The 27,733-nt window shown below is 35.7% G+C and overlaps 1 protein-coding gene across 1 annotated transcript in view; it reads left to right on the top strand.

The window, feature by feature from the left end:
• Positions 1–19,920, top strand: part of COLEC12 (collectin subfamily member 12) — a 213,733-nt gene extending 193,813 nt beyond the window's left edge. The window contains exons 6-10 of the mRNA XM_051970368.1: positions 419–907; positions 2,289–2,425; positions 4,116–4,225; positions 18,533–18,678; positions 19,512–19,920. Of these exons, the coding sequence (XP_051826328.1) occupies positions 419–907; positions 2,289–2,425; positions 4,116–4,225; positions 18,533–18,678; positions 19,512–19,531 (902 nt within the window). The 3' untranslated portion in view covers positions 19,532–19,920. The remainder of the gene's footprint in view (positions 1–418; positions 908–2,288; positions 2,426–4,115; positions 4,226–18,532; positions 18,679–19,511) is intronic.
• Positions 19,921–27,733: the final 7,813 nt, after the last annotated feature.

Genomic DNA, 27,733 nt, shown 5'->3' with positions numbered 1-27,733 from the left:
CGGATTTTCCTGACCCAAAGCCCAGTGCTCCATCCTCTTTCTACGCTATATGTATATATGTGTGTGTATATATATATATATATATATATATATATGTGTGTGTGTGTGTGTGTGTATATATATATGTATATACATATGTATGTATAATATATAGTCTAAACTGTGTTACTGAAAATCTGCATATAAATTTGAATTATAGTAGTAAAAGTTGTTATTTAAAGGATTTTTTTTCTGATGAATCCCTTAAAAAAATAACAACAAAGAATCTTTTGGTAAAGTCAATAATTGATCCATAATATAAGTTATGTTGTAAGTTTAGAGTTTTGTACTTTGGAAATTCTCTATAAAAAATTCTATAAATCTTATTATCTTTTATCTGCTATTATTTATATCAGTCACACTTTTTATTCTGTTTCAGGCCCTCCTGGTCCCCGGGGACCTAAAGGTGACAGGGGACCCCAAGGACCTCTTGGCCCAACTGGCAATAAAGGACAAAAAGGAGAAAAGGGAGAGCCAGGGCCTCCAGGCCCAACAGGTGAAAGAGGCCCAGTTGGGCCAATCGGCCCTCCAGGAGATAAAGGCAGTAAGGGCTCCAAAGGATCCCCAGGACAAAAAGGACAAAGAGGATCCCCCGGGAAGACTGGGCCACCGGGACCAAGTGGAGACCCAGGCCCTCCAGGCCCCGCTGGCAAGGATGGTGCTCCAGGCCCCCAGGGTCCTCCTGGCTTCCAAGGATTACAGGGCACTGTGGGAGAGCCTGGAGTTCCTGGTCCCCGGGGACTTCCTGGACTACCTGGTGTGCCGGGCCTGCCAGGTCCAAAGGGCCCCCCTGGTCCCCCAGGTCCCTCAGGAGCAATGGCTCCACTTGCTCTACAGAATGAACCTACACCAGCACCAGAGCCTAATGGTAAGTCTGGGCTGCCCCGGAGCAAAGCCAGGTTGAGCATCTACAGGGCAGAGCACATGGCTTTGATGCACCTTCCTAGAATATTTACTGTGCTCTGTCCTGCTGTCCCATCTTATTTAGCAGTGAAAGTATCCTGCAGAGCAAGCACCAGAACCCTGCTGCTTTAACAAGCCTAAGCCCCACGTGGCGTCACTCAAACTCATGTATTTCGTTCTCTCAGTGTGATCAGGTTTTCTACTCCTTGTTTACTTAGCTGGGTCGGACTCTCCGAAAGCATGGTCTTCAGAAAACATATCCTTCATTGAAACAATGAAACACATGAGTCTTCTTTTCATTTATTCTAGTTATCCTTGGGATGAAAGTGTTCTTCAATTCACCCTATTAATATTCACACTGTTACCCATTAGTATGCAATTCATTTTTCTAAAATTTGTGGTAGTTCCTATATTAATATGTTCCTTACAGCTTGAATGGTTCATACATGTATGTATGTATGTGTATACACATTTATACATTTATTTATGTAGATATATGTCACTGTGTATTATGTATGTATGTACACATACCTATATACACATACGTGTGTGTGTACACAAACATATACATATATGCTTACAAGAACAGTTTGTTTAGAAGAGCCCTTGGATCCAGGAAAAACTGACTTTTAAGTCCCATCCCAATCAGTCATTGTGTGCTTCTGAGAAAACTTAACTTTTCAGCATCCTGGGTGACTCTAAAACTGTCCATAAATTACAGAGCAGGTGCCAGTTTGTATTGGTAGAGAGGATTTCCTAATAATGAAATCAGATCTGCTCCCAAAAAAATGTTTCACTAGATTTTAGATTTAACTTTTCTCTTCAACCCACTAATTCTGACCTGCAAAGTACTCTTCTTTGTGAAACTCAGGTTTTCATTATTACTACCTTGATTTATTTATTTTTTTTGTCTTGAGTCCTGGGTCTTCACATCCAATTGTTTATAGACACCATATGGATTCCAGACTATGGTGCACATCTGTGCCTTCTTCAGTTGTTCATTTTTGTTTTGGTTTTTTTCCCCTGTCCTTGAACACACTAATCCAGATGCAGATCAAATGTAAAGACAGGAAAATAATAGTCCCACAAATAACTATTTCCTAAATTGTGTGGTCTTAACTACTGTATGGAATCTTGTAACTCACTTCTAGGTTAAACATTGTATTAAGCACTTATATAAAGTTTTTCAATATGTGTCTCTTTATGGGTTCTCCACAAGAAAATGTCTAGCTATCCCTTGAATATAGAAGCAACTAGAGACCAACTATATGTTTCTTGAATTTTCCTAGAAAGGGACTGTTTTACTCAGACTGTTTTAACCAGTGTTTAAATGTCCGTTTTCCTAGGATGTCCCCCTCACTGGAAGAACTACACAGACAAATGCTACTATTTTTCAACAGAAAAAGAAATTTTTCATGATGCAAAACTTTTCTGTGAAGACAAGTCTTCACATCTCATCTTCATAAACACAAGGGAAGAACAGGTATATCTCTGGCAATTTAAAGATATTTAGAGACTGAAAATCGCATGATTGGGGAGAGATGGCTAGAAAGATATTAAATATTCACAATCAATAAGCATATCCCAAATGTAAAGTCAGCATTTATCCAGTAAATAAAAGAAAAGAATTGATGTTATGGAAAAGTTTTCTCATCCCTTCTAATTTAAAAAATGCTACTTAATTTTCTGAGAGAAGACTTAATTATTAGTCCCCAAGTAGCCATGTTGATAGACTAGGGCAGTAGTTCTCAAACTTTTGTTTTCAGTATCTTTATCCCATTAAAAATTATTGAGGATATCTCCAAAGCGTTTTTGTTTATCTGGATTATATTTATAGACATTTACCATATTGGAAATAAAAATTATTTTTGAATTTGTAGACCCTCTAAAAGGATTTCAGAGATCCCTGGATTCTCTAGACCATACTTTGAGAACTACTGGACTAGGGGATTTTTCCTTTGGCACCAGTTTATTAATGGAAAAGGAAAGAAACAAAAATATTATGGGAAAAAGTACAGCCAGTCAAGGGAATGTAGTAATAAAGTATTTATTCGTGTATGCAACAAGAATTTAAGTTACTAATATGTACAGAACACCGTAGGAGGAGGAAAATATTTAAATCAGTAAGATACAGTCCCTGATCTTATAGAATTTAAAATTTAATAGATGTGAGGAGAAAAAAAATATTCAAATAATCATAATACAGAATCAAAAAGAAAAGTTTGTAGAAAAATATAAATAATGCATTGTTCAAGATCCAAAGAAGATAATGATCATTTTAACTATGGGGATGAAGAACTCATGGAGAAAGTAACAGTTGAGCTGGGTCCTAGAGAGTAGTTGAAATTCAGTCAGAGATGAGCAAAAAGGTATGAATTCCCAACATAAGAATTGGGATAAGTATAAACAGAGTTGTGGGAAAATAAGAGATATATACATATTTTCAGTCATTTTTCAGTTGTATTTGATTCTTTGTGACTCCAATGTTTTCTTGGCAAAGATGCTAGAGTTTACTATTTCTTTCTACAACTTATTTTACAGAAGAGGAAACTGAAGTAAACAGGGTTAAGTAACTTGCTCAAAGTCACACAGCTATTAAATGTCTGAGGTTGAATTTGAATTCAGGAAAATGAGTCAGGGCAGGGACTGTGCCACCTAACTGCCTAAGATGTGTCCTGTGGATATCATCCAGTTTGGCTCCACTTAGGTGTTGGTTCTACATTTATCAGAAAAAGGGCAGAAAAAGCACAGTAGGCTTCAAGGAACACACCTACTTATCTCTACTAAGATCCTCCTGCAATAGCTTTCTGGATTCCTTCCCACAATAGCCAACCAGGTTTGGAACACAGAGGAGAAGATGGCAGGAGGGTCAAAGGTTCCAGGGGTTTTCAGCAAATCAACCTAAAATAATTTAACATCAAAGAAAAGCAACTAATACAGCCCCCAAAAGGATATGGAAGGATACATGAGAAAGATAAATTTCAAAATGTAATTAGAAATGAAAGCAGAACAGGAGAAAGGAGATTAATGTATTCTGACAAATATGTTCCTTAAAAACTGGTTGAATTTCTAAATGTTTTTTTTTAAGGCAGCTAATTGACCTCAACCCCCCCCCCCCCCATAAGTCATTTATCTTAAGGGACAGTAATAATGCTCTACCATCTGTTTTGCAGCAATGGATAAAAAAGCAGATGGTGGGAAGAGATAGCCTCTGGATTGGTCTTACAGATTCTGAACAGGAAAATGAGTGGAAGTGGCTCGATGGAACTATCCCAAAATATACGTGAGTACTGAAAAGTTTCTTAGAGTTTCATCAAATAGTAAGACCCTCTTTAGATTGTAAGCTCCTTCAGGGCAGGGACTGTCTTTTGCCTCTTTTTAATATGTACAGCACTTAGCACAGTGTTTGCATATAGGAGGTACTTAATAAGTATTTATTGATTGATAGGACGGTGGTTTGATAATTATACAGCCTCCTTCCACCCTCACTATTTCCTGTCTTCCTCCTTAGCTGTGTTACTTAGAAAATTCTCTTTAAATTTATATAGTGATAATTCTATATCAGGAAATTACTATTGAGTCCAGATGATAAGGATGAGATGAATGTTGAGGAGAATAGCAAGTGCTTATATAGTGCCTTCTACGTGCCAGGCATTGTGCTAAGTACTGCCTATAAATATCTTAATTGACTCTCACAATAGCTTTATGAAGTATTGTTATTGTAACCATTTTACATTAAAGAAATAAGGCAATTCTAGAGTAAGTGCTCAAAGTCATATGGTAAATAAATAGCTTACCCTTCTATCTCCTGAGCCTCCCAGAGCATTTGGAGAGAAAGGTGGTGGACTTTTGTTTTTGCTGGGTTTTGTAGCCAAAAGGAAAACTAAATATTAAATGGAAGAAATATAGAATCACAGTGTGATTTTTTTGCCAAGGCATTTTTTTTCTAAATGTTGTCTCGAGTGAATAATAGAAGCCAGGAGTTTCATGGTCATTCAAGAATTTTCTCAATTCTATTGGTTATATTTATAGCACATTATAAGGAAAATTAAACCTAGCTTATTATCTTGACCTGATTATGATATGAAAATGTTATGCCCTTCCTTCTCACAAATTGGAATTTCAGTTCTAGCAGCAAAGTAATTGAATTTATGGAATATAGATAGTCATCTAGAACATCAAGAATTTCTCATAAATCTAACTGAGATACCACTCCCAGAAAAACAATCATAGAACAATAAAAGCAATTTAAATTGACTTCCTGGACCAGCTTTTACATATTTCCAAACATTCAAGCAAATAGTTGTAGCCTCTTTCCCAATGCAAGTAGAATTGTCTGTTACAAGGGAGGAAATATAGAGAGTTGAATTTTATTTCCTTGCTTCACCAAAATAGGACATGTCATAATAACAACTCATTATTAAGGCTGGATGGGTCAAGGCACTTATCTTCTCTCATGCTGATGGGAGTGAATTCTGAAACTAGATCTCAGAATCCCAAAAAAGTCTGGGGGAAAAAAGTATACTTTCCAGAGGATCCTTTTCTGAGCCTTTTTTAAGTGGCATCATTCAATTGGAGACCTTGGTCAAAGCACCCTTCATTGATCTTTTGGGGGTAGCCCAGATTTTCAGAAAATTCCAGACTCTGGGAAAAAAAAAAAAGCCTTCAAAATGATTTTATGCAATTGGAGATCTTGGTCAAATCACCCTCCATTGATCTTTTGAGGGTGGCTAGGATCTTCAGGAAGTTCCAGACTTTGAAAAAAAGAAAGAAAGAAAGAAAAAGGACTTCAAAGTGATTTCATTCAATTGGAGATCTTCATCTGATACTGCCCCCAGCCTCTGGGCCAAGATTTGCTCATAATATAGGTTTCTGTTTACCCACTCTTTGCAAATCTCTTCATTAAAAATTTGCCTGCTAAGAGAATTCTCTCTTAGTGAACAAATACAATTTCCTTTTTGCCACAGATTTTGGGGTTCACAAATTCTTTCGCATTTGGACCTGCATCTCTGAGCAGAAGGGATCTCTCCCCCTTATTCCCAACCTCAACAATTCCAAATAAGGGATCTCTTTCATCTCCAGGAGTAGCTAGGTGATGTAGTAGAGAGGGCTGGGCCTGCAGATAGGAAGATTCATATTCATGAGTTCAAATCCTGTCTCATATATTTACAAGTTGTGGACCTTGAATAAGTCACTTAACTCTCTTTATCTCATTCAAAAATTTGAAAAATGAGTAGGGAAGGAAATGGCACACCACTCCAATATTTTTGCCAAGAAGCCCCTAAATGGAGTCACAAAGAGTCTAACATGACTGAAAACAATTGAACAACAACTCATCTCAGGACATAAGTGAGTGGGCTAGGTTCAGAACTGGTAAAGCCTGACAGGGTTCTTTTCTCAAATGCTCTGTTGTTTATATCCATTGGCTGGAACCCCAAGAAAATGTATATGTAGCTTAACCTGACTCATGTCCAGATTCTCCTCAGAAAAGGAATGAAGATAGAAAAGCACTCAATGTACAATATAAATCAGAAATAGGGCAGATATTTTCTTCCTCCATACACACACAAAAATACTAAACCAAGTGAGTTACAAATACACATAGACAAAATATTTAAATACACATGAGCAGTCACAAATTATAACTGCTGTTATGTTCTTGCAAAAGCTTGATATTTTAAACATCAAGATAAGAAGCAAAAACTGCTAAACTGGCCCTTCATATTTCCCCTTTGTCCTACATTGTCCAAATAATTCCCATGTCTTCTGCCAAGGCTATCTAGAAGGTAGATTCCTCCTCTCTGAAACCAAAATTCTTCTTGCTCCAACTCTCATTTTTTTTCTTCAATAGTATTTTATTTTTCCAAATACAAGTAAAGATAGTTTTCAGTATTCATTGTTGTATATTCTGTTCCAGATTTTTTCTTTCTCCCTCCCTTAGCTTTCCTCCCCCTCCCCAAGACAGCAATCAATCTGATGTTATACATGTACAATTCTTTTAAATATATTTCCATTTTTGTCATATTGTGCAAGAAAAAGTAGACCAAATGGGGAAAAAAACACAAGAAAATAAAAGCAAACCAAAAGGTGAAGATAGTATACTTCAATCCAAATGCAGCCTCCATAGTTTTCTCTCTGAATGCAGATGGCATTTTTCATCACAAGTCTATTAGAATGGTCTTGTATCACTGTATTGCTGAAAAGAGTTAAGTTTGTCATAGTTAATCGTTACACAATTTTGCTATTACTGTGTACAATGTTCTCCTGGTTCTGCTCATTTTACTTAGTATTAGTTCATGTAAATCTTCCCAGGCTTTTCTGAAATCAGCCTGTTCATCATTTCTCATAGAACAATAACATTCCATTACATCCATATATCATATTCAGTCATTCCCCAATTGAGTGAAGGAATTTCCAATTTCCTGTCACTACAAAAAGAGCTGCTATATATTTTTTTGCACATGTGAGTCCATCTCCCTCTTTTATGATCTTTTTGGAATACAGACTTAATAGTAACACTGCTGGATCAAAGAGTATACACAGTTTTATAGCCCTTTGGACATAGTTCTAAATTGCTCTCCAAAATGGTTGGATCATTTCACAACTTCACTATAAATGTATTAGTGTCCCAGTTTCTCATATCCCTCCAACATTTATCATCATCTTTTTCTGTCATCTTAGCTAATCTGATAGGTATGGAGTAATACCCAAAGTTGTCTTAATTTGCATTTCTCTCATCAATAGTGATTTAAAGAAATCACTATGTAAAAGTAGTGATTTTATGTGATTATAAATGACTTTAATTTCTTCACCTGAAAATTGACTGTTTGTTGACCATTTATCAATTGGATAATGATGTTATCTTACAAACTTGACTCAGTTCTCTATATATTTTAGAAATGAGGCTTTTATCAGAAACAATGATTATAAAAATTGTTTCCCAGCTTTCTGTTTCCCTTCTAATCTTGGTTATATTGGTTTTGTTTATGTAAAACCTCTTTAACTTAATGTAATCAAAATTACCTATTTTGTATTTCATAATGTTCTCTATTTCTTCTTTGATCATAAATTCCTGCCCTCTCCAAAGATCTGAAAGGTAGTCTATCCCTTGCTCTCTAATTTGCTTATAGTATCATCTTGTATGTCCAAATCATGAACCCATTTCAACTTTATCTTGATATAAAATGTAAGATGTTGGTCTAATCCTAGTTTCTGCCATAACAATTTCCAGTATCCTCAGCAATTTTTGCCAAAAAGTGAAGTCTTATCTCCAGAAGCTGGTGTCTTTAGGTTCACCAAAAATTGATATTATAATCACTGGCTATTGTATCTTGTGTTCCTAACCTATTCTATTGATTCACTAATCTATTTTTAGCCAGTTCCAAATAGTTTTAATGACTGATACTTTATAATATAGTTTTAGGTCTGGTTCAGCTTTCAAAATCATAATATTGCCTCTAAATGGAAATGTCCATATAAGCTCAAGAAAAGAACACAAAACAGAAGCAGCAAAACCCAAAACACATGCTAGGAGGTGCTGGGATGGAAGAAGGGTGTGAAGAATTACACTATTTTACAGATGAAGAAATAGGCTCAGAAACAGCAAGACTTGCCAGTCACACAATTCATAAATAGCAGGACCAGAACTTAAATCCAATTCTTCTAACTTCATGTCCAGGGATGTTTCCAATAAACCAGATAATGAGGAGTATAACTCAAAAACATTCAAACAGTAATATGGTATTAATTGACCTTCATAGAGCCTGTAGAATTTCAGAATGTAGAAAATACTTCTAAACAAGTAACATCTTTAAGAGATGCTTTAGGATTGATGAATGTATATACCTGGGAAACAAAAGCAAATGTCAGATGCTGCCAAAATAATGGTGAGACATCAAAATAAGGCCTTTGGCACACTGAGTGGACATTGCCAATTGTCTTGACCTATGTCTTGCCACTGGATTCTGCTCACTCTGGAGGCGAGAATGAGGCTGATGACTTTTCACAGCCCTGCCTCACTTAAATCCAGTTCACTTGCAAGTCAAGACATCACACTCCTGATGTTATTGGTCTTCTTAGAGAAAGGACAAACAACAACAATCTGTGAGCACATTGAGTACATAACCTATGGAAGAGTCTTGGGAAAACACGAAAAAATTCACAAAAGATGAGAAGGTATAAACTGGTTGCAATCTACACTTTTATATTATATACATACATTAGGGAGAACATGGATCCATCAACTGTATTGTTGAAGTATTGAATTAAATGGCCTGTCTGAGTCAAAGAGGGGATATAACACTTAAAATTATGATATGTCTGCTAGTTCTTAGACACATAGTGCAGCAGGAAGATGTCTAAGGAATTAATCATTGGATTCAGCAAGCAAAACATAGATAAAAGCATCAAATATGTCAGTTTAATCAATAGACATTTACTAAGTATTTATTTTGTGTCAGGTACTATGCTGTACTCTGAAGATGCAAAGAAAAGGAGCTGCTGAAAGTCTAACTAAAAAGTAACACACAAACAACTATGTACAAGCCAGCTATCTACAGAATAAATTGGAGTTAAATCAATAGAAGGAAGGCATTAGAATTAAGGGGAATATGTGAATGCACTTAAAAGTTAGAGACCATGCTTGAACTTAGGTTTTCTTGACTCTGAGGCTAATTTTCTATGTGCTACATATCATATCGCTGATGCATCCAGCCTTGGTAAGGATAAAAATTCTTTAAAGTTGCTATAATAGAAAAGTGAAGCAAGAACTACAGAAGAAAATGGCAGGGGAGGTAGAGGATAGAAATATAGAGTATTAAAGAAAAAAGATTGGCTTTCTTTGCTTGATAGGGTGCCAGGATCATTATTTTTTATTTGGAGAAGTCTCCTCCACAGTTGCAGCACTTTACTCATGGCTATAAATGCAAAAAAGGAAAGAAAAGAGAAAGCTGTGGGTCAGACTATCCAAGAAATCCAATCTTAATCCTTTCCTCTAAGAAAAAGCCAATGCTGGCCCATATGGAATGGATTGAGCAGGAAGAGATCTTCCAAGCCAGCTCCCCCAAGATGAAACTGGGCTCTCCTTCCCCAGGCTCCAGAAAGAATTATGTGCTTTAGAAGTGAAACACCATTGGTATACCTGGGACTCAGATAAGTATTAAATAGTAAGCTATCTGGTTTGGAATGCAATCCCTAAACCACAGCACTTATTCAGAGACCCTCTGAGAATTTGGGCTTTTGCATCATATCCACAGCACTCAGATTCTGCTTCTCATTTTCCACAGAAAGGAATAAATGTAAATATAAGAACCTTGAGGTTCAAATTTTAAAATATAGCATGGCAAGAATAAAATATTCAGATATAGTGCAAGGCCCCTGAAATTAAATACCAAAATGGATAATAATGGATGCTGCATTAAACTGAGAGAGGACTCCACAAGTTTAATTACCTAATCATAGTTTCCTGTGGTAAAATGTAATGAAAAAATCATTCATGATATATCTTACCACATACTTCACTGAAAAAAATTGAAGTAATCATCTTATGATCACCTTCCTTCCCAATTTTGCACTTAGAATCAGTTCAACACGCTCTCCATTTTCTCTTTTGTTCTAGTTTCTATGGCAGAGATATACCTTGTCATTGCCAAAATCAGTCCATCTATTTATATACCCTTAACTCCATTTCCTCTTCTCTCTTCCAAGTGTTTTCCCCTTTTATTATACATATTCCACCTACCATATCCAGTCTATTTTTCTCTTTTTGCTCTTTCCCTGCTGCCCACTAATGCCCCCACGTATCTCTATTCTTTAAAAAAAATTCATGTGACACTGCCATCCTCTCACTTATCAATCTGTGTCTATCCTCCCTTCCACAGCCAAAATCCTAGAAAAAGTCATTTACATCCATTGATTTAACTTTCTCATTGTATCTTCACTCCATCATTCAAATGAAATTTCTCTGCCTACGGTCTCCAATGATCTTTTCTTCACTAAACCAATGCCCTTTTTTCAAACCTTATCCTTCTTTACCTCTGCAAAGTTTAGCATTGTTGATCCATTCCCTTCATCTGGATTCTTTCTTTTTTTAAATGACATTGCTCTGTCATGATTGGAGCAAGTAAATGGCAGAATGGAGAGACCCTGGGAGCCAGAAAGACTCATCTTCCTGAGTTCAAATCCAGCCTCAGACACTTATTAACTGTGTGACCCTGGGCTAGTCATTTACTCCTATTTGCCTCAGTTTCCTCATGTGTAAAATGGGGAAAGAAATAGCAAACCACTCTAGTACCAATGCCAAGAAAAATCCAAACGAGGTCATGAAAAATTAGCTATGACTGAAAACAACTGAACAACAAAAAGAGCAATAGGAGAACTCTGAATATTTTGACCTTAGTCTGACATTTGGTCTTACATGTCTCATTATATTCTTTTCTTTGCTTTCTTTATCTTTTTTGCCTTATTTATCAGCTTTATATCTCTTAGTCTCTAAGTGCATCATTTTGTTGTGTGCCATTAAGGTGCTGGTGAGTACTTTTTCTTTCTTGTACTTTCTTTTCTGAAAACTGAACAGATTGCTGACGACTCATTCATATGATCTTGGAAATGCTTTTCCAATTTGGTAGCATCTGCTAGAACTTGTGGCATTGCCTTCTGGAATCCAGAGTCACTCCCATAGGTATGTGATGAATATGGGGTGGTTCACCCTGGAGCAGCAATGCGATTAGTCTTTCACTGGACCTTCAGGCTAATTTTCCTCCAAGAGGGGCCAGCACACTCGACCCATGTTTTCCCCATACCTAAAGTCTTATTGTGTAAGATGTTGTGATATGTATTACATAATCATAATATACATCAACATTACAAAGTCTATACATATTCTTTTCCTCCAATTATTCATCCACTTCATGTCTTTGAATTGGCTATAAGAAAAAATTAATGCCTTGAAGAGTGACTATTTTGTACATTGAAATTATAGCTAAGATCCCATTGACTAGCAATAAGCTTGTCCAGACAAAGGAATATCACTTCCACGATATAAAACCAAGGGCAAGAGCATGTTTGGAAGGGCATAAGCAATAACTCACTCCATTTTCACTCATCACAATTCAGTCAGAATGGCAATAGGCCAAACCACCAGAGAGAAATAATTTTAACTGCAGACCACTGTACCAGGAAGGATTCTCCAGTAAAGACATACTTCTTCCCAGCTATAAGGCCAGAGCTTCACCAAAGGGAGTTTCTTGGACATGAAATTTCAGTCAATTTTGTGGGCAATAAGAAAGCACATTGGTTTGGGAGTCTGGAAAGGACCATGGCCAACATTTAAAACTTGAGCGCTGCCTCCCTTTGGATGAAAATGAAATCCTATGGGAACTTTCAGATCCACTAACATAGCTCCAAGGATGCTGGAACATTTTTAGGAGGTTGTCCTATTAGTGGCAAGTTTTCTTAATACAGTAGAAATAGTTTCAAAATTTTCTGGAATACTCAAAATAGCTTGTTAAAGCACAAATGCTTTTTACAAATATATCCATTCAGTTGTGAGCTCCTCAAGGGCAGAAACTGCCTTTTGCTCTTCTTTGTATTCCTAGCCTGATATATAATAAACATTAAATATTTATTGACTGATTGACTAACAAATGCCTTGCTACACTTGCAGCTAGAATTATGCCTACTACTACTGCATGAGATTCATAGATTTATCATCTATGGCTTCAATCTCTCATTCTGTGAGATAATGCTCATAAATATAATATGTAAATAAGGGAATATTTTAAATATGAAAAATGCAATAGCTATATGAAAGAAGCATGGTGTGCAGGGAGAAAAAAAAACAAGAGGTATTTGTGAGATAAGGAAAAGGATGTTTCCCAGCCTTCACATATGGTTCAGTTACAATTTTTGCTGAAATTCTTCACCAAAATATATATGATCTTTCTCATGTCTAAACCCATTTTTCTCTCCACAACAGTAAATATATGCTAGGTCATTGTATTTTATTCTGACCCATGCTGTTATTTCTGACAAGAGCTTTGTCACACAAACATCCCAACACATTTGTCCTTAGACTTCTAATAAAGATTAATAATCTCTATGCCTTTTTTGTATCCTTAGCATTTAGCATAGTGCCTGGTATACAGTACGCATTTAATAAATGCTTATTGATAAATTGTCTCTCTTCTGTCTTGATTCCAAGTTACATTTTGAGACTACTTGCATTGTATTACTATTGAGGGTACCCAACCTCCTAATTGTCCAACTTGACACCAATCTGTCATCCTTGACTTCTTATTCTCTCTAACCGCCTTCTGTTTTCTGACATTGCCATCATCCTAGTATAGGTCTTCATCACTTGGACTATTGAAATAGCTGTTGATTGGTCTCCTATCTTATCTCTCCTCATTTCAATTCATCTACCATTCATCTGTCAAATTAATCTTCCTAAAACACAGGTCTAACCATAAGATCCCCTCCCCTATTCAAAAAACCTCCAGTGGCTCCCTATTCCCTCCGGGATCAAATATAAAATGATCTATTAAGATTTTAAAACCTGACTCCTCCCTACTTTTCTTACACCTTACTACCCACCACACACTTTGAAATTTGGAGATGACACTTGCTGTTGCTCACTCATACCACTCCAATATCCTGGGCATTTTCTCTGGCTATTCTCCAGGACTGGAATGCTCTCTTCATCTCACCGCCTGGCTTCCAAGGCTTCTTTTAAGTCACAGCTAAAACTCCATTTTCTCTAAGAAGGCTTTCCCTGGCCTCCCCAGGAAGTACTTTCCCAGTGTCTTCCTTCTGAGAATGTTATTGTTGTTTAGTCTTTTTCAGTCATGTCCAACTCTTCGTGATTGTAGTTGAGATTTACTTACCAGAAACTCTGAAGTGGTTTGCCATTTCATTCTCCAGCTCAGTTTATGAATGAGGAACTAAATCATTTAATCCTAAATGATTTGCCCAGAATCTCACAGCTAACAAGTATTTAAGGTCAGATTTGAATTCAGGAAGATGAATATTTCTTTGTATCCCTACTGCTCAGCACAGTGCCTGGAATATAGTAATTGCTTAATAAATGCCAATGACAAATTGATTAAAAATCATAGAAATCATAGACCTCAAATAGTTTACCATATACCAGAAACATAGGTCCCCTCCATAATATCTCCATGATTCCTGTACATTATCACTTTCACTTCATATGAAAATCTTTAAGGACAAATAACTGAAACTTCCTGATATGGCCCATCCAGGATAACTTTAATTGTGAGGCAGCTGGTTTACTTTTTTCCTCACGCTGAACTGAAGTTTACCTCTGGAGCTGCCGTACATTGATGTTATCTGTCTTCTGAGGATATTCTTGTTATCTCTGCTACCAGCCCCATCTCTTGACTCTGTGTCTGTTTCCAAAGAAAGAACATCAAAAACATGAAAAAAATTTAAAGATATGTGGTTAGTTAAGACAAAAGTTAAAGACAATGGTATTGAATCATAGCACCTCACAGCACCTCTGTAATTTTCAACCAGTTACCCTCTAAATATCTCCTCCAATTTGAAACTCAACTTCTTGAAAAACAATTTGAAAGTGAAGCACTAAACAAAAATGAAAAGATTTCTATTTGTCCCTTCTGTGTGTTTGACACAGGTAACACTTGTTGTTCAGTCATTTTCCAGCTTTTCATTTGGGATTTTCTTGGCAAAGATACTGGAGTGGTTTATCATTTTCTTGCTCAGCTCCTTTTACACATGAAGAACTAAGGTGAAAAAGGTTAAGTGACTTGCTCAGGGCCATATAGCCAGTAAGTGTCTGAGCTCAGATTTGAACTGGAGTCTTTCTGACTCCAGATCCAGTGTTCTATCTACTGTGATACATGTATTAAATGCCTTTTTGTTACTCTTTTATGTAATATTCACTCAATTTATCCATTAACTGAGAAATGTATGGAGTGAAGTTAAGGTAGGAGGGGCAGAAGTAGCTCTAATAGCCCTTACTTAACATTTGTGAACTATACAATGCTCTCTGATTCTCCATTCCACTGTGGTATTCAGCACACTGAACAAAATTAAAATATAAGTCCAACTTCACCTGCTAACAAAAATTAAGAGACTGTACCAATAACATTGTGCCGTTCAGTAACCTGTGTACCAGAGAAGTTAGATAAGGTGACATACAATCAACAAATACAGAAAATAATGTAAATTCAGCACGTTACATTCCAATTCTCTTTGCATTTCCCTTGCCTTTCTCATTTACCTTTGGGATCTTGTTACCATTCTCAAAAGTACCCTTCTATTTTGGGGCTTACATAAGATAGTTAACAGATTGGGGGGGGAGGGGGGAAGAAAGCATTTGCCAAGAATTTACTAAGTGCCAGCCAATATACTAAGTTCTGGGTCAGTTCCTGCCCTCAAATAGTTTATATTCTAATGACAGTACATAAAGAAGAGTTAGTTGTTGCTGTTTGTCCTTCATTTTTGAAGATCATGTCATCAGGGAGATGATACCATGACAAGCAAGTGAATTGGATTTAAGTGAGGGAGGGCTGTGCAGGGTCACTTGCCTCACTCAGAGCTATATGAGTCCAGTGACCAGATCAAGATCAGGACACTGAAGATGGCCCTGGATGACATGGCAGACCTTGATCTTTTTAAGCTAAGATCTTCAACAGATCTCAGTTTGAGTGAGGCAACACCCATTCAGTGACTAAGGCTACCTAGCAATCTTTTCTGCTTTGGCTAGAAACCCTGAGTGTCTTCTCCTCCCAGATTTATTTAAGTCCCTTTGATCATTTGGGGTGGATTCTCTAACTTTGCACATCTTGAGTTTCTTTTGAGTGCACAGCACTTTCTCTGATGAGGATGCACCATGCTGGGCAGTCCTGTGCCAGTGTCTCCCATGTCATATAATCAATTCTAAGTTCTTAAGAGAGACCTTGAGAAAGTTTTTGTGTCACTTTTTCTGACCACTGTGTGAGAGCTTGCCCTATGTGAGTTATCCATAAAATAATTTTTTGGCAAAACATATATTTAGCATTCAAACAATGTGCACTCTCTACAATAGAGTTGCAATATCTGGCAGTTTAGTTCAAGAAATGAGCTCAGAACCTGGTGTCTTAACCCTGTCAGTGATCTTCAGAATCTTCCTAAGACAATTCAAATGGAAGTGATTTAGTTTTCTGGCATAGTACTACTATATAGTCCCATACAACAATGAGGCCAGCATAATGTAGACCTTCAGTTTATTAGACTTACTAATTCAGTGTGAGTCAATCAGGACTCAAACTATGAACAAATGGAACTTGGTCTGGGACCTATTGATGGCCAATTAATGAAAATCAAAGTGATTTTGGTTTAAGGCATGATCCTTAAGAAAGAAATCTAGCCAGTAAACCCCAAGATATCATGGGAGGGTTCAGAGATTCCAAAGGGGGGAAAAAGTTTTTAAGAGCATCTGTAGGTAAGGGTATGATACCCCATGTGGACAGAGTAAGGAAAAGGAAAGAAGGAAGGAATAAAGAAAAGGAAGGAAAGAAAGAAGCAAGGAAAAGGAAGAAGGAAGGAAGAAGGAAGGAAGGAAGGAAGGAAGGAAGGAAGAAGGAAGGAAGGAAGGAAGGAAGGAAGGAAGGAAAGAAGGAAGGAAGAAGGAAGGAAGAGAAAGAGGAAGGAAGGAAGGAAGAGAAAGAGGAAGGAAGGAAGGAAGAAGGAAGGAAGGAAGGAAGGAAGGAAGGAAGGAAGGAAGGAAGGAATGGAGGGAAGAAGGGAGGGAGGAAGGAATGGAGGGAAGAAGGAATGGAGGGAAGAAGGGAGGGAGGAAGGAAAAAAGGGATTTGGGAAAAGAGAAAAGGCAGCATGATGTAGACAAGGCAAGAAGTGATCTAGCCTGGTTCCAGGCTGCATGGTCTTATAATCACTCTTCATAAAAATACCCCAAAATATACATTTGAGAGGAAATTCTACCTTGTGTGGTTTTTCTAACTTACTATCAACATCAAATGTCTTTTATAAATATGATTGGGGGCTATTGGTCTTCCTTAGAGGTTTCAGATGATATGGGGTGTCCTTGAGTAACCTCAGGATTGCGTGTTACTGATGGGAAAATGACTCATCGTTTCTGGAAAACTGTGTGCATCCTTTTCCAGATGTTTTCTCAGACCCTCCACATCAGGCAGGCGTGTCCTGAAGCTGATCATGGCATCCTTTCAGGCAGTAACCACAAGCTTCTGTGTAGCAACCTGTTTCTTAGACAGAAGGGGAAAAAAGCTATTTCTGAGAGCTGAGATTGAAAATATATCTAGTTTATTAAGTGAAAACATAATCAAGAAATGCTAACTCTGCCAAACAAAGATTCTAAGGATTGTTTCAAATTATACAGTCAAGGTTAATAAGCCTTAAAACAAACCCACCCTAAAGAAGTTTCCTTGTCATTTCTGTTTTGTTTTTGTTTTTTAATTCTTGGAAAAACTGGAATATTCTAAACAGTTAATAGTGAAATTAAATGTATCTCTCTCAACTAGGGCAATCAACCCAAACAAGTTATGACCATTTGTTTATCATTAGAGGAATTTCTAGATACATTTTAAAAAAATGTGTATGTTGGGGAAGATAGATGGCCCAGTAGATAGAGTACTGGGCCTGGAATCAGACATTGATTAATTGTGTGACCCAGAGCAAGACCTCTGTTTGATTCTATTTCCTCATCTGAAAAATAGGGATAATAATAGCATCTACCTCCCCAAGTTATTATAAGAATCAAGTAAGCTAATAAGTGCAAAGCATTTAGCACATGCCTGGTATATAATAAGTGCTTTATAAATATTTTTATTATTATGACTATTAACAATTCTATTCTTAGTTTTAGGTCTTATTTATGTGCATACATTTCAAAACATATAAAGATCCAAATGGATTTTCAAAAGGATCTCTGCTCAGAAAAATTAAGAAACAAACAATATGTAGAAATAATATCCTCCCATCATGTATATATGTACAAATACAAACCATACTCTCCCATATTTCTCAGAGCCATTGGAATGAGGACTGAATTTGGAACCATCAGACCTAGTTTCAAATCCCATCAGACCTAGCACTCAATCATTGTGATTCTGAGCAAGTGAAGCTCTCTGGGCTCCCATTTCTTCATCTAAAAAATAAAGGTGTAAGACTAAATGACCTCTAAAGTCCCTTCTCAAAACGTATGTTAAAAATTTGTCATTCACTTCATATATGATAAACTACATAATTTATTGAAAATTGGGGTGTTTTTCCCCTTAGCCCTGCACTGAAATAGCACACTGAATTGATTTCTTTGGGGCAAGGCAAACAAACACCTCAGGGGGTACAGCATGGAAATCAGATGGTAGGCCTCCTGACCTTAATATCCCCATTGGATTGACTTGAGAAATCTCCTCAGCAGCTGCACATATGCTTCTCATTCCCAAAAAGAACATGCATGGTTTTTTTAAATAATGTATTTTCATTTCAGGAAAGATACAGTGGTTTGATTTTTTTTAAGTTTCTACTTTTCTGCTCTTGATCAAAGATCTTGCACTGTGTGAATAACACTCAATTTTTGTTTTTGCAAAAGAAACTGGAAAACTGGGCAACCTGATAACTGGGGTCATGGCCATGGACCAGGAGAAGACTGTGCTGGACTAATCTATGCTGGGCAATGGAATGATTTCCAATGTGAGGATATTAACAACTTCATTTGTGAAAAAGACAGGGAGCCAGGTAAGCAGTATGGGATTCTTAAAAGGAAAAATTGTAAGAGTCTAGGTCACTATCAATGGATGTTTTATTCATATAATCTTTATCGTTTTTGACTAGTCGGATACAATATTCATTAAATTTTCCTATCATGTTGCACTAACATCATGATTTTTTTTAAATTGTTGGGAGAGAAAAAAAATTTAATAATTGAAAAATATTAATTTAAGAAGCCAAAAAAGACAAGAGCCATGTAAGAGCTCTAAAGGCCTACACTGTAAGTTTTTTGTTTTTTGTTTTTTGTTTTTACTTTGCTCTCCTCTTGAGCATTTTATATCTCTAACCCAGAGTCCTTACATATAGTCTTCTTTTACATTGGGAATCTTAATGCAGTTTCCCTCATCAGAGCTATAATTCATTTAAAAGAATGGGGTTTAAAGCAACCCAAATTTATGATTTGTTTGAATCAAGTGTATCTGATTTGATTGTCAGTGGTATAACCTCTAGGAATGAGCATCTGGCCTTTGAATCTGACTAGGGTTTTGGGGGGACAGAGGACAGAAAGGAGAATGTCAAAGGCTGTAATTGTCCCCCTTGTTAATTGTTCATTTCTTTGAAATTATATATAGTAGATGACTCTCAGGTAGGAAGAGGGGCAGGATACAAGAGAAACTCCAGCCTATGTAAAAACAAAAAATATCAATGAAAATCTATTTTTAAAAGAAAGGATATATATTATTGTTTAAATTATGTTTAAACCATAGAATTTTGAAGAGTAGAACAAATTAAGTAATCCTTATTATTTGAATACAATAGTAACTTGATTAAACTTTAAAACTGTTTTTTTTTCCTTTTAGCATCAACTTCTACATTATAATAAGCTGTGAAATGACAGATATGGACACAAATTCTGGATATTTCCCAAAAGCAAAGGATGTGCCTTTTTTGACTAGATCACTTTCTCACCCCATGGAAAAAGAAAGCACTGAAAACTGGTTCAACAAAAAATCCTGCTGCAAATTTTTCTTCCCTCCCATCATTACTCAAGGACTTGGGACCTAGTTGATGGTCAGTGCATAGCTGGATGGAATCCCATAATCTTTCTCAGCCAATAACCAACCAAGTATGTGAGTTCTCACTTCAGAAGCACAGGGATACTCCATTCTGAATGAATGCTTGTTATTCAGCTATAGGAAAAGCTTAAACATCTACTGTGTAAACAGTGTGTTACATTTGCTAAAATCCCAAATGTAGGAAAATTATACAGATATATATATATATATATATATATATATATATATATAGTCCAAACTCTTAGTAATAATATGGAATATACTTTTAAGAGCTTTTAAAACTTTGTATTTTTGTACAAAATATTTGCTTTTTTATATATATTATTTTCTTTTTTATGGTCATTTTACCAATATAGTACATGAAACCAAAGAAAACAATAATGGTACTAATAATAACTCATAGAGTTTCTTGTCAGATGCAGCTCTTCCCCGTGGTAAAGGATGTTTTTCAGTTTTTTTTTTTAATTACACACATATATACTTATATATGTGTGTATATATACATATATACATATTATATAGATGTATATATATGCATATATATATGTGTGTGTATATATATATATAGTATATGGGTATATCATTTCCCCAGGGAATTCACTAACTTGAAATATCTCTATAGACAATGGCAACGAGAAGTTTATGATTTTGTTCAGCTCTAGACAGCCAAAAATGATCAAAGCTGGTCTGTGTTGGTCATAGGGCTTATCATTAAACAGTGATTCTCTCTGTTACTTTTAAAAGAAGTGGATGTCTAAAGGCCGTTTCTCATTTCTTTGTATTGGTGATGTTGGTAGGAAGATGTTCGTTGGAAAATGTAGAAGGGATCTATTCCTGGCTCCAAAGAGCTTCACCTATATTTCTAAGGAAGCGCCCAGTGTCCCTGGAACCCCATAGCAGCAGGTGTTGCCTGCCAAGAGATCCAAGCCTTAGTTCAGCCAATCACACTGTCTTTAGAAAGACAGAGATAAACTATGTGCTGCTGAAATGTTTGGATTTTTTGAATCATGTTTCAGAAAAATAGTTCCAAAGTACATAGATTCTGAAATGTTGGAAAAAATGAAAAGCCACTAAATCACAGTCTTGAAAATGAACTTTTCTCAACCCCTCTCCCCTGTGAGCTTTTTTCTCATCTCCTCTCATTCAGAAAGCTAAAGTAAAATATGTCTAAAATAGGGACCAGGCACTGCCCCTGCTCAAGAGTGAGGTGTCTACCCACCAGATATTCTACCTTCCCTTCCCCAAAGAGCTGCTTAAGCAGTGCTGCTATCTATCTTAAATAAAAAATTTAAAGAATAAAGAAATAATTCAATTCTATCAATTGTGTGATTTGTCTTTAATCCAATCATTCGCCATGATTTATGCCACCTGCACATCTTTTTGGCTCAGACTGGAAAAACTATCTCTTTAACAGTTTTGTGCTTGGAGTTGACTAGAGACAAAATAGCCAGTTCATGATAACTCTGTTGGAACTATTGTTTAAATTCAAAAGGAGATCCCAAAAGGTTGGGGTCCCAGACTGGTGTTATAAAGTATCACAAAAGAATTTGCAGACTTGAACCCATCTCCAAGTCAAGGGGCAAAGTTTATTGTAATTGTGATGCCAGCTTAATAGGACTAAGTTCCAAAAGGATTTAGCAAAGAATCAGGAGCAAGAAGACAAATGTATAGGAAAAGACAGAGAGAGCTGGTTCTCCATGTCACTGATATGCTAATTTTATTGCCCAGAGGTAAAACTGAGGAATTTTCTGATATGCCCCTCATCCTTTGTTTCAGAAACCTTTTTGTCTCTGACCAACAGATGGTAATCTGGAAGTCAAAAAAGTTTCTAAGACTTTACTATAGTATTCCTAAGCCAGGAGACTTGAGGATCATTGACAGATTGTTAGAACAATAACACTCCTAAAGTCTGGGGGTCTCAGGATTATTGTTGTATTTCTCCTAGAAGCTACATCCCTTTCACCATGAAGGTTTAGACTTCCTGATATCCTGATCCAAAATTCAACCCCAAGGAGTCAGGCCTCTTGTGACTCAAAGGCCTTTGTGGGCAAACCTCAGCCCTCTTTCTTCCTGTTTTTCATCTGTCAATTGTGATTTGTCTCAAGAAATAACTTGAAAAAAATCCAAGGAATTCCTAATGTATACATCAGAAAGAAAGCCTAGCTAGTGCTGCTTGAACAGCTGAAAATATTCATGTCACAGTCAGTATTTTTCTTCCAGCAAGAATGTTTCATTTTTCAGAAGGCAATTGAGAGACTTTTAATGATTTATTCAATAAAATCAGAGAGTTTAAAACATTATGAGGCAATCAATGTATATATGACTATATATTTGACTCTGTGTAGACCAGATGGCTCTCCATATACTCAGAATTTAGGCCATTTTCAAGGGAATAAATTTAGCAAAAATGTGACTATCAAGTAAAAGAACATATGTGTACTCTTTGCAATCTTTAAAGCACTATATAAATGCTAACTATTATTATATGTAATGAGATCTCAGATATCTGACTTGGCACCTGTTGTGAGAGGATGGAAAAATAGTTTCCCCAGCAGTGGCCTAGGAAAAATAAAAGCTCATTTCACTAAAAAGAAAAAAAAAAATCTCTTTTCTCCTTCCTTCCTCTATGATCAGTGCTCATCATACTTCCACATCCTTACAATTTTGAATTAGCTTGAGCAGTAGTAGGCAGCAAGCAGGAATGTATACTACTACAGGAAGAAGATTTTTAAGGAAGTAGAAAGTTGTACAAATCAAGTAACTATACTGAGTATGTAGATTTTTTGCCCCAGACAGCAAAATTGATTTCCCCTTGGGGAAAAAAAAAAAAAGAGCATCTTTTCAACTCACTCTTGACTTCAAGAGACAAACTCCATTTTCGTTAAGAGAGATTGGATGGTATTTTATAAAGTGTATTGATATTTAGAGTCAGAGACACTGGATTTGAAAATTGACTCATCACTAACCAGGTGGAAACACCAAATAAATGTATTTACTGTTCAAAGTATCATTTTTATAGAGAGAGAGGAACTCAAAGCATGAGAGATGTTTTGCTGCTACGTATGCATTATACAAAGAATCTGTTGCTTAGATTTATTTGCATGGCAAATTCCTAAGTATTTGAGAATCCTAGAAATAAACTGCAAAAGACCAAACCTACATTTCTGTGTGATTCTTTTGGCAGAGGCCTTTAAAAGGGAGATAAAGAACCTGTATTAGGGAATTAACTTGGAGTTGTAAGGACTTTCTAGGTCTAAGTGAAATAGAGTGAAAATAAGATATGCATTCTCCTTGCAGTAGTTCAAAACTCAGGCTTAATCTTAGCCTGAAGCATCATGTCTGATTTTTTTTTTTTAATTTTTTTTTGTCCCTTAGCAAGATACAATGGCTCACAGCATCAGCTATAAATAAAAAGATATCAGCCTGTTCCTATAAGAGAAAAGATTTCTAGAAATGGCACCCTAGCAAACAGGAGCCAGATATTTCTGAAGAGATGAAGCCCAAGAGCTGGTAGCCTGAAAACATTTGATAAACATGAGACCAATGGCAGACATAGACCAGAGAAATTATATGATACTAAGAGAACAAGGCCCAGTGAGAAAATATTAGGGAAAGAGAAAGAAAAGGAGGGAGAAAAAGGAAGAAGAGAAAGAGGAAAAGGAGGAAGAAGGAGAGAGAGACAGGAAGAAAAAGAAAAGAGCTCACATAAAAGCAAAACAGATCAAAACAGTAGGAACACTATGATGACACCTTCATTTGTGTGGAATCAAATGCCCCTCATATGTATACTCTGACCAGATACATTTCCTATATGTGTTTCTCTAAATATAAATTACCTATGGGCATCTACTCATACCAGTGGTGTTGTATGTATGTAGAGAAGATGCAAGAGATTATACTCAAAATTTAGGGATCATATTCTTCCTAAATAGAGATAGAGGGTTTTTTTTTTTTATTTTTTACTTTATCTTACTTAGTACATATTAAAAATATTTTTATATACTATGTTGTTTCAGTTATGTACAGCTCTTCGTGATCCCATTTGGGATTTTCTTGGCAAAGATACTTGGAGTGGTTTACCATTGCCTTCCTTCTTCAGCTAATTTTACAAATGAAGAACTGAGACAAATCGGATTAAGTGACTTGCTCAGGGCCACACAAATAATAAATATCTGAGGCCAGATTCAAATTCAGGAAGGGTTTTCCTGACTCCAGACCCAGCACTCTATCCATTGCACCACCTAGTTGCCTCTTTATAAGATATGCCATACTAAACCATACCATACCATATCATACTTATATAACTTATTATATCATACCATACTATGCTATGCTATGCTATACTATGTTTTATTTTCACCATACTGTTTTATTAAATAACTTCACTTTAACTAAGTTCAAGTTAACAGCTCTGACTGGTATATTAGTCAACTAGCTTTTGTTGTTTTGTTTTTTTTTAACTCTAGCATTCAGAGAAAATAAAAGGTAAAAAAAAAAAAAGTCTATTCTCAAGGTTAAAATTTTTAGTGGAAATTACATGAGAGCTACAGTTTGAATAGATTAACCAGTTTCTGGGCTTCAATCTCTTCAGGGAATATGCTAGACATATAGCTGCAGCCTGTTAGGGTGCCATGTGTATATGTCACTGCATCACTAGTCATTTCCACAGGCTTTTGATCACCCAAGGAAGTTAATTTTGAGAAGGATTCTGATGGAATAAGTTGCATTATGATTTATCATGTACTAGATGACTTGCTTTAAGTTATATAAAATCTAAAAGTATTAAATATTTATTGTGTGCATATCCATCATTGTTCTAGGCACTATGGAGTTTATAAAAAATAAAACTATCCTCTGCCTTTGGGAAATTATAATCTAATTAGGAAGACAGTAAGTAAGTGCTATAGAAAATGAGAAGGAAAAATTCAGATTCTGCCAGCTTGGTTAGTCAGCTGTTAGGTCTTAAGTGAATTGAAAGGAGAAAGAAGCAAACATATGAGAGAAGCTATATTGCCAATCATTGATTCATCAGTGGAAAAATAATAAGAGAAGGAGAGAGATTGATGGAGAGGCCCATGAAAGAACTCAGATGTTAAAATGGACCCCTTCAGCTTACAAAAATGTAACTGGAAGGAGAACAGCTAGAAATTGTTTCCTAATAACAGAGTGGTAACATACCTTTTTTCCCCACTAGCATGTTCAAAACTCATCCTTTAAAATTAAAAAAAAATTATGGTACTGTCTACATTCTGATGTTTCATTATTTTAGGGAAATCTTATAATGATTGGATATCATATTTATCTAATAATTCATAAAGAATAATTCATATCTGTAAAACCTCTACCAATTTTGTGCACTTTTCCTTTTTTTACCTATTACAAATATAAATAATCTTTGCATAACAACTACTACTTAATTGACAAAGTCTAGAGGAAATCAGATTCTCTCAATACTGAAAAAGTAAGAAAGGTTACATGGTGATAATACTTCCACTTTTCAACTAAATAAATCTGTGAAACTACCTCTAGATAAAGGATCCATGACCAGGATTTGTCGCTGGCTCTCTCCAAATTCCAGGGTCCTATTAGCACTTAATTTATAAAACAGAGATCTAGATATTTTGAAGGGGGAAATTTGGGAGAAATACATTACTCCAACAATATAGCATACATTTCTTTTAATCAACCCTTGTAGCAGAGGTATCAAATACTGTCTGTGGTCATGTTTGTGGTCCCATAACATTGTGCAGCAGAAATCAAGGAAAAATATAATTGAGAATTACTTAACAAAATAATTTTTTATAATAATTTTATAATAATTTTTATAATAATTTTATAATAATATGTTTATAATGATTATACATGTATAACCTATATTAGATTGCTTGCTGTCTTGAAAAAGGGGGAGGCAAGGAAGCAAAGGAGAAAAAATATGGAACTTTAAATCTTACAAATATGATTGTTGAAAATTATCTTTACTTGTAATTGGAAAAGTCAAATACTATTAAATTTTTTAAAAAGTGATCATCATAACCAAACAAGTGGTCAAAGCATGTAAACAAATAAATATTCTCAAAAGAAGAAATGTCAGCTATCAACAACTAGCTGAAAAAGTTCTCAAACTTAATAATAATCAGACATAAAAATTAAAACAACACTGAAATATCACTTCACACTCACCAAATTGACAAGGATGATAAATGATGGAAAATTTCACTGCTGGCTGAGTTATGGAAAAACAGGCAAGTTGTTCATTTCTGGTAAAGCTGTCATAGATCCAACAATCTGAAATTATGAAAGAATGATTAATGAATTGTTCATACTCTTTGGTTGAGTGATCACCCTATCGAATTTATACCCAAAAAATGATCTGCAGGAAGAGGAAAAAACTATGCAGACTTAATTATAACAGCAAAAATGTTAGAAGCAAATTTTGTGCCCTATGATTATGGAATGATTGAGCAACTTAAGGTATATGAATGAAATATAATATATTGTACTATAAGAAATGACAAATATCTAGAATTCAAAAAATGTGAGAAGATATGTTGAAACTGATAGAGTAAAGAAAATGGAATAAAATGAATAATGAAAATGGAATAAAATGAAAAATATACAAAATTATAACTATGTACACAAAGACAACTCTAAAATATTAGTCAACAACAGTTTTAGTAATTTATTAAAGTTAAAGCACATAAACAAAATATAGGATTTTGTTTACACATCATTAGTGGAAGTCACTCTTACAAAGTTTTGCTTGACTATTTTCAGAGATTGTACTTTGTTCATATTTGTGAATTTTTTTTGAAATGTGTAAACTATGTCAAAATTAAAATCATCAAAAAAGGAAAGAAGGAAGGAAGGAAGGAAGGAAGGAAGGAAGGAAGGAAGGAAGGAAGGAAAGAGGGAAGGAAGAGAAAGAGGGAAGGAAGAGAAAGAGAGAGAGAAAGGGAAAAGGGAGGAAGCTATGTTTCCCAGCTGAAAGTGGTCAACTGGATCCCAAGTGGGGCAGTTACTATTACTCACATGAGGGAAGTTTCGAAGAAGGGAAGGAAAGAAAATTTGAAACATAAAATGTTATAAAAATGAATGTTGAAAACTATCTTTACATATATTTAGGAAAAATTAAATACTGTTGTGATAGCCTCCATTTTAAAAAAATTATTGTTTTTAAAAATCATGTTTCTTCAACCAGACCTTGAATTATTGGTGGAAAGAGCACCAGACTTGCAATCATAGAGAGTTGAGTTAAAATCCTGCCTTAGCTATGACCTGGGCATAAAGAACGAGATTATAAATAAATTAGAGGAACATAGAATAGTTTATCTCTCAGACTTGTGGAGGAGAAAGAAATTTGTGACCAAAGATGAACTAGAGACCATTACTGATCACAAAATAGAAAATTTTGATTACATCAAATTAAAAAGCCTTTGTACAAAAAAAACTAATGCAAACAAGATTGGAAGGGAAGCAACAAACTGGGAAAACATCTTCACAGTTAAAGGTTCTGATAAAGGCCTCATTTCCAAAATATATAGAGAACTGACTCTAATTTATAAGAAATCAAGCCATTCTCCAATTGATAAATGGTCAAAGGATATGAACAGACAATTTTCAGAGGATGAAATTGAAACTATTACCACTCATATGAAAGAGTGTTCCAAATCATTATTGATCAGAGAAATGCAAATTAAGACAACTCTGAGATACCACTACACACCTGTCAGATTGGCTAAGATGACAGGAAAAAATAATGATGAATGTTGGAGGGGATGCGGGAAAACGGGGACACTGATGCATTGTTGGTGGAGTTGTGAACGAATCCAACCATTCTGGAGAGCAATCTGGAATTTTGCCCAAAAAGTTATCAAACTGTGCATACCCTTTGATCCAGCAGTGCTACTACTGGGCTTATACCCCAAAGAGATACTAAAGAAGGGAAAGGGACCTGTATGTGCCAAATTGTTTGTGGCAGCCCTGTTTGTGGGGGCTAGAAACTGGAA

Source organism: Antechinus flavipes, chromosome 1, assembly GCF_016432865.1.
Source record: "Antechinus flavipes isolate AdamAnt ecotype Samford, QLD, Australia chromosome 1, AdamAnt_v2, whole genome shotgun sequence".
Taxonomy (NCBI): Eukaryota; Metazoa; Chordata; class Mammalia; order Dasyuromorphia; family Dasyuridae; genus Antechinus; species Antechinus flavipes.
Note: the sequence above shows the minus strand (reverse complement) of the source record. Positions and strands in the feature narration are given on the sequence as shown.